We start from the raw sequence: 17190 nt of genomic DNA on the forward strand, positions 1-17190 counted from the left end.
CACAGTGAAATCACCAGCAGCTGATGAGCCACACTTTTTCCCTTCTTAAATGCCTTCTCAGATTAAATTCCAGAAAGTTGTAGAAACATAAGTTAACCTTGAAGCAAAGATAATTAATTTTTAAGGGTGGCTAAAGAATGTCGATCCTGTATCAAACACTCTTTTATCAAACAGTGAGCCCTCTATTATTCGGTAACTACTGCTTTTTGCTGCTACTATAGCCTCTGTTTCTCAGATACGGTTTCTTTCTTTGGAGTAACACAAGTTCTTATACTCATAAAATAAGAATCCAATTTAGTGGCCCTGCTATCTGTCAGGTGTTCTGTCTCCCTGTAAGAGCCATACACTTGATGATAATATTTGACTGTTCAACTATTACAGTTCGGCTTTTCCAAAGTTATCAAGCAACTAAATCAGAAGCGTGGAGAAGATTAAAAAAATTACCATAACTATTATAGGTATTTTTTATACTTTGCATTTCTATCTGTACCCTACTGGGTCTGCGTATTTTTCTCTAGACAATCAACTGGGTGTATTCTAACTATGTGTGGCTGGAACAGTGTTTTCTTTCCAGGAAACCTCTATGCTATCAAATAATTCCTTTCAACTTCCGGCAGACTTCAGACTTAAGGTTTAGATTTTATATCTGCTTCTGGCTTAGAATTCTGACTTGACTGTCATCCAAGCAACAGCTGCCAGTACCTGCTGGGCTCTTATTAAGAACTCTTTAATTGGCAGCATTAAAGTCTATGGGTAGAAAACTGGAAGGCCAAAGGATCGTCTTGCCTGTGGAGTGAACTATCACCTTTTAGACTGGACTCATTTCAGAGGCAAAATTCCCCAGAAGACTCCTGAGATGTTTTTCTGACTCCTGTGACTGGCAAACAAAGATTTGGGAGGTAAAGCATAGAGGGAAACATACCACAGAAGTGTTTAGGCTGGACATCACAGGGCTGTGGACAGCCATGCATTTGTTGGACGGCTGTTTGCAAGCTGACATCAGTAACAATACTTCTTTGGGATCCGTAGCAACCTTGACATCAGACAGCCCTTTTGCCCAAGCTGATGAACCCACCAACCACAAGAAAGAAAAGACTACAGTGACGATGAAGTCCTACAGAGAAAAACAGAAAGATAAAACAGGAAGAGAAAAGTGAGTTCTAGAAACAAATTGATTCGTTTATACAACTCTTTGGTTTGCCTTTTGAAAAATTCCAAGACCCCATAGCATTGAAACCATGTTGAGAAACAAATAAAAGAAAGTTTTGTGATACTGTATTTATATTTCTAGAAAATAGACTTATTAAAATCACAATAGTAATAATAACTTTTACTGAGCACTTATTATGTGAAGTATTATTCCAAGTTTACATGTATTAATTCATTTAATCCTAACAACAGCACTATGAAATAGATGCGAATCCTGTCCCCATTTAACAGTTGAGGAAACTGAGGCACAAAGAGGTTAAAAAAGATTCTCAGAGTCATGAGTTAGTAAGTGGGGTGGGGGGGGCAGGATTCTAAGCCTGGCCGTCTGCTTCCAGGACCAGTGAGCTTGACTATTCTATACTGCTTTTCACGTCTGCTTTAAGGAACATTCATGTTTTTATTTAAAACAAGTACCTTAAGTTAAAAACACTGAGGTCCTGCTTAAGTTAAATATGACACAATAGAAATGAATCACTTTCCATAAACAAACTTTATGGCTGAGGTCAGGATCTATGTCCTTGGAGTAAATATGTTATTTTGGGGAGCTAATGCAACCCTTTCCCCCCAGTACCATTTTATACAGAGGGATGGTATACTGTACTGAGGTATCTCATATGAGTTAAAAGCTCAGTCTATCATCTATAGGCCTGGGGTTGAATCCTGACTTTGCTGCTTACTAGCTGTGTCCTTAGGCACTTTGCTAAACTATGAATACGTGAAGCCTCAATTTAACCCTCTGTCAATTGGGATAATAACAGTACCTGTCTCACTGGATGGTGGTGAGGAGTGAAAATGTGTGTGTTTGCCTCTTTTCCCCAGTGAGGGGTCAGCTCCGTGAGGGCAGGGCCTTTGTCTCTTTTGCTTATTGTTGGGTAATTGGCAGAAGAGGCGCCAGCAACATTTGTTGAGAAAATAAATGAAAGAATAAATGAATATACAAAATGGTCCCAACTGGGTTCTATAAACTTCTGTATAGGGGCTTACCAGGTGGTAACGGTAGGAGTAAAGACGGCTTTTGTTTTATATAAACTTGTGTATTTTAAAACATATTTTATAATTAGACCAAATAAAAACAGCATGGCAATGGGATCAAGGCACTGACTGATTATATCAATGGCTCGCCCAGACAGAACTTCAGGTGGCCCTATTTGTCCTTACAGCAGCACCAGGATTTATAATTAGACCACATAATAAATGTCATTAGAATTGAGAGTTTTAGCATCAAAAGTTTCAGAAAGCAGCCTCAAGCCAAGTTTTCTATACCTGAGCAAAGTGTGATGATTTGGCACCTATGTCAAAATTCTAGCTAGAGTACAAATTAGCCTCAACTTTTTTTTTTTGGTCTTTTGCTAAGCCTAAGTTTGAAGCTACATTCAGGGAGAGATGTGGGAGCAAAGCCCTGACCCCACTTTCCTCCCATTCTTTAATCTACCAAACCAGGTTCATTTTGCCCCATGCTCAGCAAGCCAAAAGCCCGACAGGCCTAGGACTGCAGCAAAGAAAAGATATTTTTCCGCGATAGAGCCAAGCGCAGGGATGGGAGAACAAATCTCACATGCACCCCCCAGAAGGCGAGGGGCTGGTGGGTGGTGGGGTATTTATGGGATGAGGAACAAAGCAGCAGGGCGGGCAGAGGCGTGCTGGGCGTGGGGAAAGGTGATTGGAAAAAGGTGCAGGAATCCTCATTCTGCACAGGCGTCACGAGGCTACAGGCCTCTGCACGTGGCGTCTTCGACACGCTGACGCCAAAAGGTCACCTAGAGGACACTGGCGCATGCCCAGTTGAAGGGTTGTTGGTCCCATCCTCTCTTGACCAGCTCATCTGGAACTAGACACAGCTGACTCCAAGTTCCTTCTGCCTGGAGGACAGGCAAGTCTTAAAACAACCTTGATTAAGGAAGGCAGGTGAAATGGATTTAACCCACGGTTTCCCTCCAATTGGCCAAACCCAATTGGAACCCCATGTGATCCATGCAAGTCACCTCTTGGGCATAGAACATGGTGGACAGGGCAGAGCGTCCATCAAAAGTTGTCCCAAACTAGTGGCTGTCTTAGGAAACAGCTGCTGTCACATTAAATGTGCTGTCACATTTAGAGTGCTTCCTATATGCTAGGCACTCTGCTAACCACTTACAGACATCGTTAGCCTTACAGCGAGGTACTGAGGTTAGCCCTGCTTTTCTTAGGAGGAAACTGAAACACAGGTCAAATACTTTCCTTATAACTAGTGCCTGGCTTGACAACTGTGCGTATCATGAGCTCACCCTCACCCTCAGTGTAGCTGGATTCACTTTGCTAAGTCAGCTTTCAGGAATACCAGAATGAAGCTGTGAATCAGGGAACACAGAACTCAAACAGCAAGGTAGAAGCTCAGCTCACAGAACAGCTTTGGATTTTTCGAAGAGAGTATCACTAAGCAGTGGCTGGATGGGATAACTGTCTGGGTCCACTCACAGATTTATGTCATTATTTCATTTGGAACACTAATAAAAGTGACACCTGACTTCTAGAGAATGTCTAGTTTTTAACACACTATGGCAGAAGATCATTTGATCTTCACAATAACTGCATGAGGGCGAAGACAATTATACCCATTTTACAGATTCAGGGAAGTTAAATGATGTGTCCGAGTTGTCATAAGTAACAGAGATTTGAATTCAGGACATTGGGCTCCATGTTTAATGAGTGGTTTTCCATTATGCCCAGGTGTTCTGAAATTGGGGCTACCTAATTGTGGAGACACAGACATAGCAATAAATAACACTGAGCTACAGAGGAAGAAATGCTTTCTCCTTCAGGATTCTCTTGTAATCTGAGTAGTAAAGAAGAAAGTCTCAGCTGGATGTTAATATGTCTCTAACGGCTATTTAACAAATATTTAATACCTACCTATCAAAGAAAATTGGCCCCAGGCTCAGAGCCTTCAGGCAAACAATGGTACCTGGCTGGAATACAGTACTCTTTTATTTTCTAATGATTCATTTCTATGTTTATCTTCTAATTATGTCAAATAATGCTGGATTTCTGTATCCAGGAGTGGTACAGGAGTTTCTTAAAAAATAAAGTTTATTGAAGTTACCAAATAATTTAAAGAACAACAGTAAATAATTTCTGGCCCACATGACAGAAGCAGGGCAGAGAATGTCTGAGGTTTGGAAAGATCTGCATGGCCACATCCTGGGCTGGGAACACTGAGACTCTAACCCAGTGCTATCTCATAGGCATAGAATGGGAGCCAGAGATGTGAGTCACATATACAATTTTCAGTTTTACAGTAAACACATTAAAAAAAAAGCAAAAAGAGATTGGTGCAATTAATCATATTAATACATCACATGTATTTATATAATACAGTTCAATATATAAAAATATTATCATTTCATACATTATAAAATTATAAATAAGACATTTTACTTTTTTTGGTATTAAGTCTTTAAAACCTGGTGTAATTTATACCTACAGCACATCTTAATTTGGTATCAGCTACATTTCAAGTGTTCAACAGTCACATGTGCTATGGGACAGCATAACACCAATCCACAATTAACAAGTGGAAGCACTTGTTGAGGGTCCACTGAAAGTGATGCCCTTTGTCTTGTTTTGGGTCACTAATGTCACAATTTTTCTTGGTACTTGAGTCTGAGATGGCCCTGGTAGCCATCTTTCAGCTTAGCTTTTACAAGGCCAGCACACCTCTTGCATCTGTCCTGGCCTATAGGATTTCTTACGTAGGTTGATAGGATGGCATAATCCATTGCCCCAGTGGTCTGGTGGAGGACTGAAGGCAGATCAATGACCAAAGGGAGGCTTGGGTTTTTGGTACTGGCAGCCAAGGGAAGAGATGGGCCCACAGAAACAGCTCCACTAAGTGGGAGCTACATTTCAGCCTAGATGTAGGGGAAAAGTCTGACTTGACCCCTCTATTCTCAACACATGTGCCAGGATGGTGACTGGTGAAATGGGATGAAATATAAAGTCCCATTTTACAGATGGGATAAATTACTTAAACCCAGCTTGAAAGATGCAGAGCCAGGATTTGGACCCAGGGAGTTCAGCTCCAGAATCTGTGTTTTTTTTCTAAAATATTTATTGGAGGACAGTTGATTTACAATGCTGTGTTAGTTTCAGGTGTACAGCAAAGTGAATCAGTTACACGTATACATATATCAGAATCTGTGTTCTTAATCTATTATAAAAGCACTCTGTTGCTTTTAGAGGCCCATGATTTTATTGACTCATAATAAAAATTAAGTTGCAATATTCATACTTATGGCTATCATTTACAGAGCAGTTACTATGTACCAGACACTGTATTTCACGTATCACTCATTTAAGTCTCATAATAACACTTTGAAGTGGCTATTGTTGACCCCACTTTACAGATGAGAAAATCAATGTTCAGAAAGATCAAGTGAGTTGCTGGAGGTCTGAGAGTCACTAAGTTGCTGAGCTTTGTTTGCGACCAAGGTTTGCAGGGCTTCAAAGTCTGTGTCTCTCATCAGAAGGTGAACGTCATTATATTCCAAACCAGCTTTGATGGGGGGCGCACCGTGTGTCAGGCCTGAGGTTGATGTGCTTTACACGTTTAGCCTCAGTTCAGCCTAACCACAACCCTATGGAGTAGCGTCAGTTTTTCTATTTTACAGATGAAGGAGGAGGGCTTAGAGAAGGTAAGTGATTAGAGGAATTGGGTACCAAACTCAGACCTGACTCCAAATCCCATTGATTTGTTCATTCGTCCATCATTTTACTTGTCCCTTTTCCCAATCATATGTTCAGCATTGATTATTTTCCCACTCTGGGCTGGGTACTGTTCTAAAAATGGAGGAGGGGCTGGCAAACACCGGCCAAAGAACTGTTCCCGGCCCTCAGGTGGTTTACATCTTTGCCCTTTCTGCACTGTCTGGGTTGTTTTATGTTATTACTGCCAGATACACTATCAGCTAATCAGGATCTTGCAGAAAGAAAGCTGCAGTGGATGGGGTTGTTCTGTTACAGGGGCTGAGTAATAATCAGTCATCTGGTTTCACATGTGAAGAATCTGGCTGACACTGGAGAATCAATGTAGGATTTCATTTCTTTTTCTCTTCAGTTAAATTTGATTATGATCGACACACTGCACTTTTTCAGTCTGTTCCCAGAGAACTTTATCAATTGATTTGTGGTTGTTCAGCTGTGGAACTGAGGCCTCCTGTTTCTTCTTGTTTTCTTTTCTTATGAAAAGAAAAAAAAAATTTATGCATCTCTCCCTGTAGCTCAGTGAGAGACAACTGATTTCATAATCTGGGTGCAAGAAGGAGGTGTTCTTGGCTGTTTGGCGATCTTGGAGTAGATGGCAAGGTCTTCAGTAGCTTTCTGCAATGCTGTTGTAAATCACAGGTTAAAAACATTCCTTACAACCTGCTCTGAATTCCAATCGATCCAGCCTAAACCTTTCATTACAAATAGCACAAACATTTCCAAACAAGTCCATAATAATATAAGAAAGTTAATAACTGCTCAAAATAAATGAATAGTAATAATGTTACTAGTAGTAGCTGCTATTGATTCAGTGTTTACTATAAGCCAAGCACGGTTCTAAGAACTTTACATACATTATTCTACTTTCTTCACCAAGAATTTGTGAGGTAGGTCTTATATATAGGTTTTTAGGAAAGAATCACCTAGTAGTTCACTCTACAGTCTTTGGAATCTGGTAGCCCTGGGTTCAAATCTCAACTCTTTCTAAGTAGCTCTGGGACCCTTTAAGCCTCAGTTTTCCAATCTGTAAAAAGGGGCAACAGTAACATGTATTTTCATAGGGTTTTTGCCAAGGATAAATGAGTTAATTCAATAAAATGCTTTGCTCAGTGCTTAACACAGAGTAAGCCCTCAATGAATTCACACACACAAACACATATATAGGCAAATTCTATACATAATAATTAAATATATAACAGTATAGAAAAGTGTATTAGTATTATTCAGTGGGTTTTGATGGTCAAATTAGGTGGTTCATTCATTTATTCAACAAATCTCTAGTAAGAACCAATCAGATGCCAGGTCTTAGGAATACAGTAGTTAATAAAAACAGACATGGCCCCAGTATTCATCCTGTTGGAGGAGAACAACTGACTCACATAACCACAGAAGAATGTGTAATTGCAAATGGTGATAATGGCTTTGCAGGAAAGGGACTTGGTGTTTTTAAAACAAACAAAAAATGCGTGTGGGTCACTGGCCAGTCTAGAGGGACGGGGAAAGCTGCACAGATCTGGTTGTATCCAGAATTCTTTTAGGTTTGTCCCTTGGGTGGCTCTCAAAGCAGACTCATGTTGAATAATAAACACACTACAAAATGACTTATCTGGAAGGCCTATGAATTGTTGTGTAGAGGGAGCTTTGGGCTTCTCTTTACTACCTGCTTAATCTATGCCCAAGAAGGATGCATGTTGACAATGGCCAGGACCAAGAGCGAAGTTTGAGTGGGAGGCGGGGAAGCTTGTTTATTGGGAATTTTGGTGGCCCACATGTCTGCTGAGGCTATCAGCTTTCTGCACTTGCTTACCTGTAATTCTCTCCCTCTAAGAAAGCCAAGCAATAAACAGAGTGAGACCCAGGGGTAAAAAGATCTAGGATGGATCTGCTTATGTATCTAAATGTTGGCAGAAGCGTATTCCTGCCTTTCCGGACCCTTGTACTCTACAAGTTTGTAAGCCTAGGAAAACAATCAGGGATGCTACTGTTTCCAGGTGAGTTGCTAGCTTATGTAGAAAATGACACTCTTTCCAAATAGTTGGATACAGGTTTTGACACCTCTACCAGTAAGTACAGAAACAAGTAAGATGCCCAAGTCTTAGACCAGAGGTGAGGCAGCTGCTGAAACCAGTTTAGATGTCTTAAAAATAATCGGGAAAAATCATATTTGTAGAGTTAGTCAAGGATAAGTCTGGAGATTTAGAGATGCTTATTGAGCATCTTATCAACCTTTTTAATTTTTATGTATTATTTAGCATTTCTAAAATATATTTGGGCCTGCCATTGAAGCAACTAGATGAAAATACTAAGGTTTAAGAAATTAACCAGCTTTGTCCACTTAACGTGAAACATCTGGGCATAGTAAACATATCTGGAAAACACCACATGTCAGGCAGCATAGAGATGAAACATCTGGAGGAAATGAAGTATATAGGAGACACGGTGGGAGGCTTGAAGTCAAAAGCAGCCCCATTTGAACTTCATCACTCACATGTACCTTGGACTACAATGTTCTTTCAATGTGTGAACAGATAGGTCGAGAGATAGATATGACTTGGGAGTCATATGTATGTGATAGCACACACACACTTTTAAAAAAACAGGTGACACACAACTACTTTTTTCCCTCCATACAATGGCAAACAGTAGAGACATGGATAGTTAAACTATCAGGCAATCCAAAGTAATTTCTTAAACTGTCTAAAAATTTAAGTTGCCCCACCGCCAACCTATATTTAAGAATGGATACGTTTTATGGGAAATCATTTCAAGTAAGCTACACTGAGAAATTGTGACTCTGAAAATGCTAGCAGACCTTTTAGGGGCCACCTTCCGAAACAAGTCAGCTCCTTTTTGAACCCTGCTCTGTGCTCTCTTGCTATCACCTTCCCTGAAACTGAAAAAAAAAAATGCTTCTCTGGAATTACATAATATTAGAGTGGGAAGGAACTGCTGAGGAGATACATCCAGGCTGTCAAATACTCCTTTGAAAACATAATCCTATTATTAACTTACTATTCTACACTTACTGAGATATCTCCAGATAGGACATGGAAGAATTGCTATGCACGGCTGGAAATAATACACAGACTTAGAAATTCTCTGGGCTTCAGTGTTGACATCTGTAACATGGAATAGGAGTGCTTACCTTACAGGATTGGTGTGAGGATTAAAATTAAATACAAATGTTAATCATGGAGACTGGAGTATTTTCATTGTTGCATTTATGATGGTGGTAAAGGTGATGTAACCTTCAATAGACATGGCCTGATTATGTCATGGTCAGTGATATTTGACAATGAATTCAGCTGTAATGACTTGCTTTTCCCCCCCTCCCCACTCTGTATTCTGATGTTCTTTCAAAAATACATTCACTCTGCTGAGGTTAACTTCATATGGCCAAAACTTTGTATTTTCTTAATACAGTCTAAAGTTCGAGTCAGTGGTTCTTTGTGGGTAGAGCTTCAAACCTATTTGGCAACGACCAGGAGCGTGCCTGTCTGTGTGCGTGTGCGTGTGCGTGTACGTGTGTGTGAATATATCATCCGGTTACAATACATGATAGAAAAGAACTGGGATAATTGTGTTAAGACACGAAAGGCCATTTGAAGAAGAAGGTCTGCCTGGGATACGTTGGTCACTGCTACATTCTCAGAAGGCACACAGTATGTGCTATTTAAATTCTGTTCCTATATTGACCTCATTCACTGGAATGTAAGTTCCTTGGGGATGGAACAGTCTTAGCCACCTGTGTCCCTGTGCCTAGCCAAACGTCTGGCGTGACTTCTCATCTATACCCACTGAATGTAAGAAGAAAGGGAAGAGACTTCACATTTGGCAGTCACCCAGAGTGGAAATCATTTGGATTTCAAAAATCTCACGTTTTGTAAATTATTTCGAAGATATAAGAAACTCCTAACACTGGCTGCCTATAAAAAATTACATGACTGGACGAAAGGGATGGAAAAAGGGTTTGGGGGGTTTGTTTTTATTATTTTTCTTTAAATCTATCCCCCCGTATACCCTTTCAAATAACTGGATTTGAAAACTTCAGTATAATTTTAGAATAGGCATATTTTACTGGATTTGACCTTTGGCAATTGTGAGAAACTCTTCTGTTTAGGGGAATGATTATGATTATATTTCACACTTCCCTCCCACTGACATTTTTTTTTTTTTTTGCAAGTGAGCAAGCGGTGTTAGCACAGTTAGGTTCATGAAAAGAGCTGTTATTTTTCAAGCATTGCTTCTGCCTTCCTAGAATTGAAGACCCATTATTCTGTCATATATCAACCCATCTGTCAGCCTGCAACAGATGGTTAAAACGAAGAACTTCTAAAATACCAACGAGGAAATTATCCTGCACTTCACCATCCACAGCTTAAATTCAGCCTGACTTAAGAAAATTCCTTCGCCACTTCCCCGCTCACCATACAAAGTGAAAACGAGGGAAAATACTACATTTGAATTACAAATTAGAAGCCATTTCCCGAGAGGATGGTTATTGGATTCATCGATGCTGGCTTCACTCTGCCAGTTGGGGAGAAGACAGACCCGGGTTCGAGCCTCATTTATGCTGGTTCTCAGCTGCGTAGCCTTTGGTAGTTTATTTGAACTTGTGGGTCCTTATTTCCTCAACTGAAATAGTAGACAGTTAATGGCCTGTCTTAGAGAGTTACTGTGGGAATGAAAAAAGAATGGCTAATCTGTGGGACAATATCTTGCACAGCTAGGTACCCAATAAATGATAGGTATTATTATTTTCATCATCAGTTCTTCCTTCTGTTCTTAGCCCATTTCTCATAAGTCTATTCCAGATGGAAGATTCTGTGTCTCTGGCAGGCAAGATTTGAGCAGGTGCCTAAGGACAGAAGGAAGGCAAACATGAAAAAGTGGCAAGGTGTGGATGAATCTGAGTGTGTGTCTGTCTGTAATGTGTGCTGCGTGCATAGTGTAACTCATGGAAACATGGTGTTGTTTGGTGTGTGTCTGAGGTGAATGAACAGGGAGATGCGTGGAATTGAAATGTCATTGCCTTCTGCAGGAATCCGTTTTTTGTAAGCCTGAGGGGACCAGGGACTTCTGCCCAAACACTCCCCCAAAGAGTCATCATATGTTTTCCTGGTTTTCGTTTTCAGTCTGGATGAAATAAATATTTGTGATTTATACCCTGTCGAGGCATAAATATTAATGGAATCATAACTTATGTTTCTTGCTTTATTTAGCTGATTCCACTTATTTTTGTCAGTTCTATCATATTCCCAACATATAACTGTTAGAATGTAACGCTCACAGTTTTTTTGCAGTGGGAGTTTTGGGGAGGATAGCTTCCTTTTCCCCAGTGCTATTCTTTTCTAAGCGCCAATGTGTGTGATAAGAGAGAATGGCAGGCCTGAAAGCTCTGAGAAGCAAGGTGTGTCCAAGAGCTGCGCTTCTCCACTTTAGGTGCCACGGATCACCTGGGTATCTTGTTGAGATGTGGGTTCTGATTCTGGTTCAGTAGGTCTGGAGTAGGTCTGAGAGTTTGTACTTCTAACAAGCTTCCAAGTGATGCCAGGGCTGCTGATCCAGGGACAAACTTTGAGAAGCAGCGTCCTAGCCTATGTGGAAACTTCCTCCCTAAAAGTGACCCAGTCCACACCAGAATCCACTGCTCACCACTCCTGCTCTCAAGGGCTTTCCCGCTATTTGCACACATTAGCACCCTGCCTCACTTTCATATAGGTAGGTCTCATTTTCCCACTTCAAGTTTAAGATAACTTTCTTCTTATTTTCTCTCTTCCAGCATTTATTAATTTCTATCCACCAGGCACTGTGCTGAGTGTTAACCTCATTTAATTCTCAGTGATAAGGTAGGTACTATTATTACCATCAATTAACAACTGAGAATATAGAGGTACAGTGAGTTGAGATAAATTGCCCAAGGTCACCCACCAAGCAAGTGGTAGGCCCAGGACATATACACAGTTTGACTCCAGAGCCTGGGCCCTCAACCATTATGGCTTTGCTAAGATTATGTCTTATTGAAACTGTGTCAAATATATTTTTATACCTACTGCCACACCTAGTCCAGTATCATTTTTAATAGATATAAGCAGAGAGAGTAAAAATCTGTTATACAGATAAAGAAGAAACATGTATGCTCTTTTTTCCTTTTTTTCCTTTTTGCTTCCCAAACTGATGGCTTAATGAAACCTGTGGAGTTGAGTATCAGGGGGTTAGGACTAACATTATCATACGAAAGTCCAATAATAGGCACTTAGCTAAAAACTGCATATTATTAGAATCTGGTCTCGAGAAGTTACGCTATGTGGACACAATTTGACCTATGGTATATTAAAATCTGCTATAATGAGATCTCATTATATGCCATATTGTGTCCTGTTGATGAGAGGAAGAACTGAGCTGTTAAAAAAGTGAAGGTTCTACATAAGATATTCTTAGTCACAAAGAGGACCCTGATTCCACACAGATTGGCAGAAATTAGTTGAAGATGTAATAATCTCACACCAGTTTGCAGAGCTGTCCCTGCTAAGTGCCGCTCATAATATTCTTCTTTTAAAGAGAAAAAATCTTTTCCACTATTACAAAAATGAAGCCAAAGAGAAAGTGGGTTTTTATTTTGGAGCACAAAGAAAGCTGCACCCTGTTCTGCAAGTAACTATATAACACCCTGGTTCCAGATTTCAGGAACCACCCTCATTCCATTTACGCACCGTGGCAAACAGTATTGAAACTAGTGGAAAACACCTGGGAAATAAACATTTTGCAAGTACCTTGTTTTGATGATTTGGAGAGAATCTGAAAGCTAAATTATGGTACCTGTTAAAGTAACTGTGTGTAGCTTAAGGTAAAAAGAAATCCTCACTTGCAATAATAATAACCTTTTAAAATGTGTTGGAAATATGAGTTGAATCATGCACAATTAGAGATGGGGTCTAAGGTTTTTTTGTAATGAGAAAAATCACCAAGAGTGGAAATAACCTTTGATAAACCTTTCAAGTCTCCCACACTGAGGGCTGTCCTAGCTGTTGTGTATGCATAAGGTTGTGGGCTTGTGTTTGGAGGCCATGTATGAAACATACGGAGCTCTGAGCCCTGGAATTGCTTCCGTTCAGGGAGATGCTCCCACTGAGATGGACCATGTTGCTGTGTTGATGCTTTTTGGTTGGATGGAAGACCAAGTGCCTACAGGGTGGAAGTGTTTTATGTTTCTATATATCTTTCTTTCTTTTTTTTTTTTTCTATATATCTTTCTTATATGTGGGCACATGTTTTGTGAGTTTTTGCCTTTTTTTGTTTTTGAATTGATCATTGAATGATCATATGTCAGATGCACATACAGTGCACTCTGCTATGTTGTGGGCTTGGAATGGCCATCAGGTCTTTTTGTTTGTTTGGTTGGTTTTGTTTTAGTGACAACTCCCTGCCCCTACCTTACCCAAAGGTTTCAAAACAATGGTTCCCCACCTAGGGCTCCCTTGAAGCACTTTGTGAAGTGTCAGTTTGGAACTGAGACTGGATGAGTCTTGTTTCTGGTTTAGTATGTAGCTTTTCTGACCATATTCAGGACAGTGGTAGAAACACACCCCTTGGAGGTCACTTCTTTACCATTTTCCCATCTCCTTAGTTTTCATTCTTTAGAGGGTCAGGAGGGCATAGGGATTAACTGCTATAGTTTTAAAGTCAGTGCTGGATTCTTCATGGCTGATTCACCATGTGACTTTAGCCAAGATCCCTGAACCCTCTCAACCTCAGTTCTCCCATCTGTAAAATGGTGGGACAATACCTACCTCTGAAAACTTTTGTGAGGATTAACTGAGAGGTCACACGCGAAACACTCATTACAGGATGCCTGACTTTCATTAACTACTCAACAAATGTTGACTGTTAGCATTATTCCTTCCAGGTGAACTAGACACAGGGCAGAATTGTTTTACGAGGAGACATACTTGTCAAGAATGAGTTCCCAGAGCAGATCATTCGTGGCAGAGGTGCAGCCTTTCTGGAAGTGAGACTGTGGATGCTGGATGCCAACCCACTTGACTAGAATGAGAGCCACCCGTTGGCTTTCAGGGCCGGAGACTGGCTGAGTGGTAACTGAATCTAACTAGTTTTGACATCACTTTAATGAAAAGACTGACATTGGCTTCGGCTTCTTGGATGCTCAGCGGCAGTGGCCCAGCTGAATTCCTCCCTCTGAGGCCCCTGTACTGCACTGTGCCCCTGGCTTTTGTGGGTATTTCTTTCTACTTATTCTGAGCGCGACACTGCCTTTTAACTCTCCACAGGCCATGCCTGATTTAGGATTTGTATTGCTATGAGCAAAGAATAGTTATTAAAGTATTTTTCTGAGTCACAGTTTCAGTTACCCCAAAGCACTTAATTCCATGAATTTGGGAAAAAAATGCAATCTTTCCCATAGATACTGTTGTGTTTGCTAAACCACCTGCGTTTTATCAGTACACATATTTTCCACAAGCAAGGCAAACTTTCTCACAACGGTAAGTCTGTCCTAAAGAGGTTTTGATTAACTTTGCTCATAAAAAAGTAGTGAAATAGAGAGCTTTCTTTTTCTAGCATTCACCAACTTCTTCGTTTCTAAATACAAAATGGATGCAAAGGCTAATTTCACCTCAGGTATTTGAGAGCACCTACCTCCGTTGGGTCATATAATAGCTATTTATGAATTTAATGAATGGGAAGACCTTGCAAATGAAAATTCCTAATTCGTTTTTCATAATTTTAAATGGAACAGTCCTCTAATCCACCCCACCCCTGCCATGCTTGGCATTCAAAACTAAAGAGAAATACCACAGTGTTCTTCCTTAAAATGATAGACAGCAAGTATTCTGTTTGTTTGTTTTTGTAGCTTAATACGAGGAACTAACCTCAAAAAGAATTTGAAATTACTTATTCACTTCAAGTGAGAACTAGAAAAATTATCTAGATAATCCAGGACAATTAAAAAAACCCCAAAAGAAACAAAAAAATCAGTAAACATCATTGATCATTCATTTACTCTTCCACCATGTGTCACGTGGGCTCCTACACCCTAGAAATATAGGAGCGGACAAAAGCAGACAAAAATCCCTGCCTTGTAGAGTGTACTTTCTTGTGGAGGAGACAAAGAACAAGGTAAATAAGTGAAGTATGTAGTAGTCTGAATAGTGGTGAGTGTTATGGAGAAAAAATAATGCAGGGAAGAAGGAAAGGAAGGGCTGTGATGGGGAGGTGGATGCTGAAATTCTAGCTGGGGTGGCCAGGGAAACCTTATTAAGAAGGGAGGTTTTGAGTAAAGACCTGTAGAAAATAAGGGAACCAGCCATGTGGACATCTGGTTAGAACTTTACAGGCAGAGAGAAAAGCAGGCACCAAGGGCTCCAAGATGGGAGAGAGCCTGGTGGGTTTATCAATCTAGAAAAATGGAAGCTTGAAGTAATTCACTTTAAATGAACAGTGGTTCTTTACCTTGTTAGGGTCAGAGACCCTTTATAAGGATGTGGTAGCAAATGTACATGTATTGCTCCTGGGAAATTGGATCTGGTGAAGAATGAGGAGGGGAAGTACGAGATTGTGTTCACATTGTCAAAAAGAAGTGACAGGGCTTCCCTGGTGGCGCAGTGGTTGAGAGTCTGCCTGCTGATTCAGGGGACACGGGTTCGTGCCCCCGTCCGGGAGGATCCCGCATGCCGCAGAGCGGCTGGGCCCGTGAGCCATGGCCGCTGAGCCTGTGCATCCGGAGCCTGTGCTCTGCAACGGGAGAGGCCACAACAGTGAGAGGCCCGCGTACAGCAAAGAAAAAAAAGAAGTGACAGCCGTCTGAATTTGGGAAGTGTCAGTTGGATTCAAGCAAAAGATAATGAGATAGATTTAATGGAGTTTAGTGAGGGATTTGATTTAGAGGTGGAGAGAAGGTGTCACAGTAAGTATCCAGGTTTCTGGCCGGGAAGATGGGAAGCCCATTTACTGGGTACCCAACTATGAGAATCTATGATTCCAGCATATTTCACAATAGCAAATTCTACTAGCTCAGTATGTTGGCTTGGTAGACCTGCCCTGCTGAACTCAGTAAGTTTTGGGGTACGGGCGGGTCAGGCTCTTGGATGGTCATTTAATCAAGATACAGGTTTGGGATCTGTTTACCCCATTAAAATTACATGAAAAAAAGTACTACCTGGCTTCCCCGGTGGCGCAGTGGTTGAGAGTCCGCCTGCCGATGCAGGGGACGCGGGTTCATGCCCCGGTCTGGGAGGATCCCACATGCCGCGGAGCAGCTGGGCCTGTGAGCCATGGCCGCTGAGCCTGCGCATCCGGAGCCTGTGCTCCGCAATGGGAGAGGCCACAACATTGAGAGGCCCGTGTGCCGCAAAAAAAAAAAAAAAAAAAAAAAAGTGCTACCATATTTCTAAATGTTCTCTTTGAATAGGGATGATTCAGGAAAACCTCTCATTTATTCATTTTAAAATCTTTTAGATGGGAGGCCTTCTGATGGTCAGTTCTATTACCTTAAGTTCTTAAGAGTTCTCTTTGAGAGCCCTTTTCTTGTTTATCCCTAAAATATGGGAGTTTGTGAGGTCATAACTTCCCTTTCCACTCCCCTCTCTCCACACTCGCATCCACAGTCATGACCTCCTCTGTATTTCAGATCCGCATCCCCTTTCTTTGCTACTAGCCGCATATGGATGTCCTACACTCCTTCAATTTAATTTGTTGGAAAAAGAAGTCCGTCTCTTTCCTGAACCTACTTCTCCATCTGCAGGTATCAGCTTGGGTGAAGGCAAAATCTCCCGTCACACGGGGAAGCCTTCTTAATCTCCTTCCTATCCCTGCCTTCCTGTGGGATAGTGTCGGGTGGTGACTGCCAGCCCAGGCCCTGGATCAGACAGATGTGGTTTCACTCCTGGCTCAGCCATTCACCAGCCATATTACTGACCCTGGACCTCTCTTGAAATGGGGATTAAAACATTTAGCTCACAGGGTTTCTGTGAGCTTTAAACGAGTCATGCATGGGAAGCCCTTGGTTTCCCGCCTGGTGCTCAAGAAAAGTTGCTCAAGAAAGAGATGATGTTATGTTTCAGCTCTTATTCCTTCCTCTTTAGACTACTGCAATTGTCTGCTCTTCAGCCCCCCATCTCTAGTACCAGCATGTTATTTAATTGTTAATATAAACTTTTAAAAAACACAGGTTTGCTAATACCCTTCTCTGGCTGAAAACTTCCAATTGCATAGATAAGTGCATTA

The 17190-nt window shown here is 41.0% G+C and overlaps 1 protein-coding gene across 2 annotated transcripts in view; it reads right to left on the reverse strand.

The window, feature by feature from the left end:
• Positions 1-17190, reverse strand: part of SYNPR (synaptoporin) — a 291929-nt gene that overhangs the window by 4999 nt on the left and 269740 nt on the right. For both annotated transcript variants that reach the window (XM_030867625.2, XM_030867626.2), the window contains one exon: positions 923-1114. In XM_030867625.2, coding sequence (XP_030723485.1) covers positions 923-1114 — 192 coding nt within the window. The remainder of the gene's footprint in view (positions 1-922; positions 1115-17190) is intronic.

Source organism: Globicephala melas, chromosome 11 (genome assembly GCF_963455315.2).
Source record: "Globicephala melas chromosome 11, mGloMel1.2, whole genome shotgun sequence".
Taxonomy (NCBI): Eukaryota; Metazoa; Chordata; class Mammalia; order Artiodactyla; family Delphinidae; genus Globicephala; species Globicephala melas.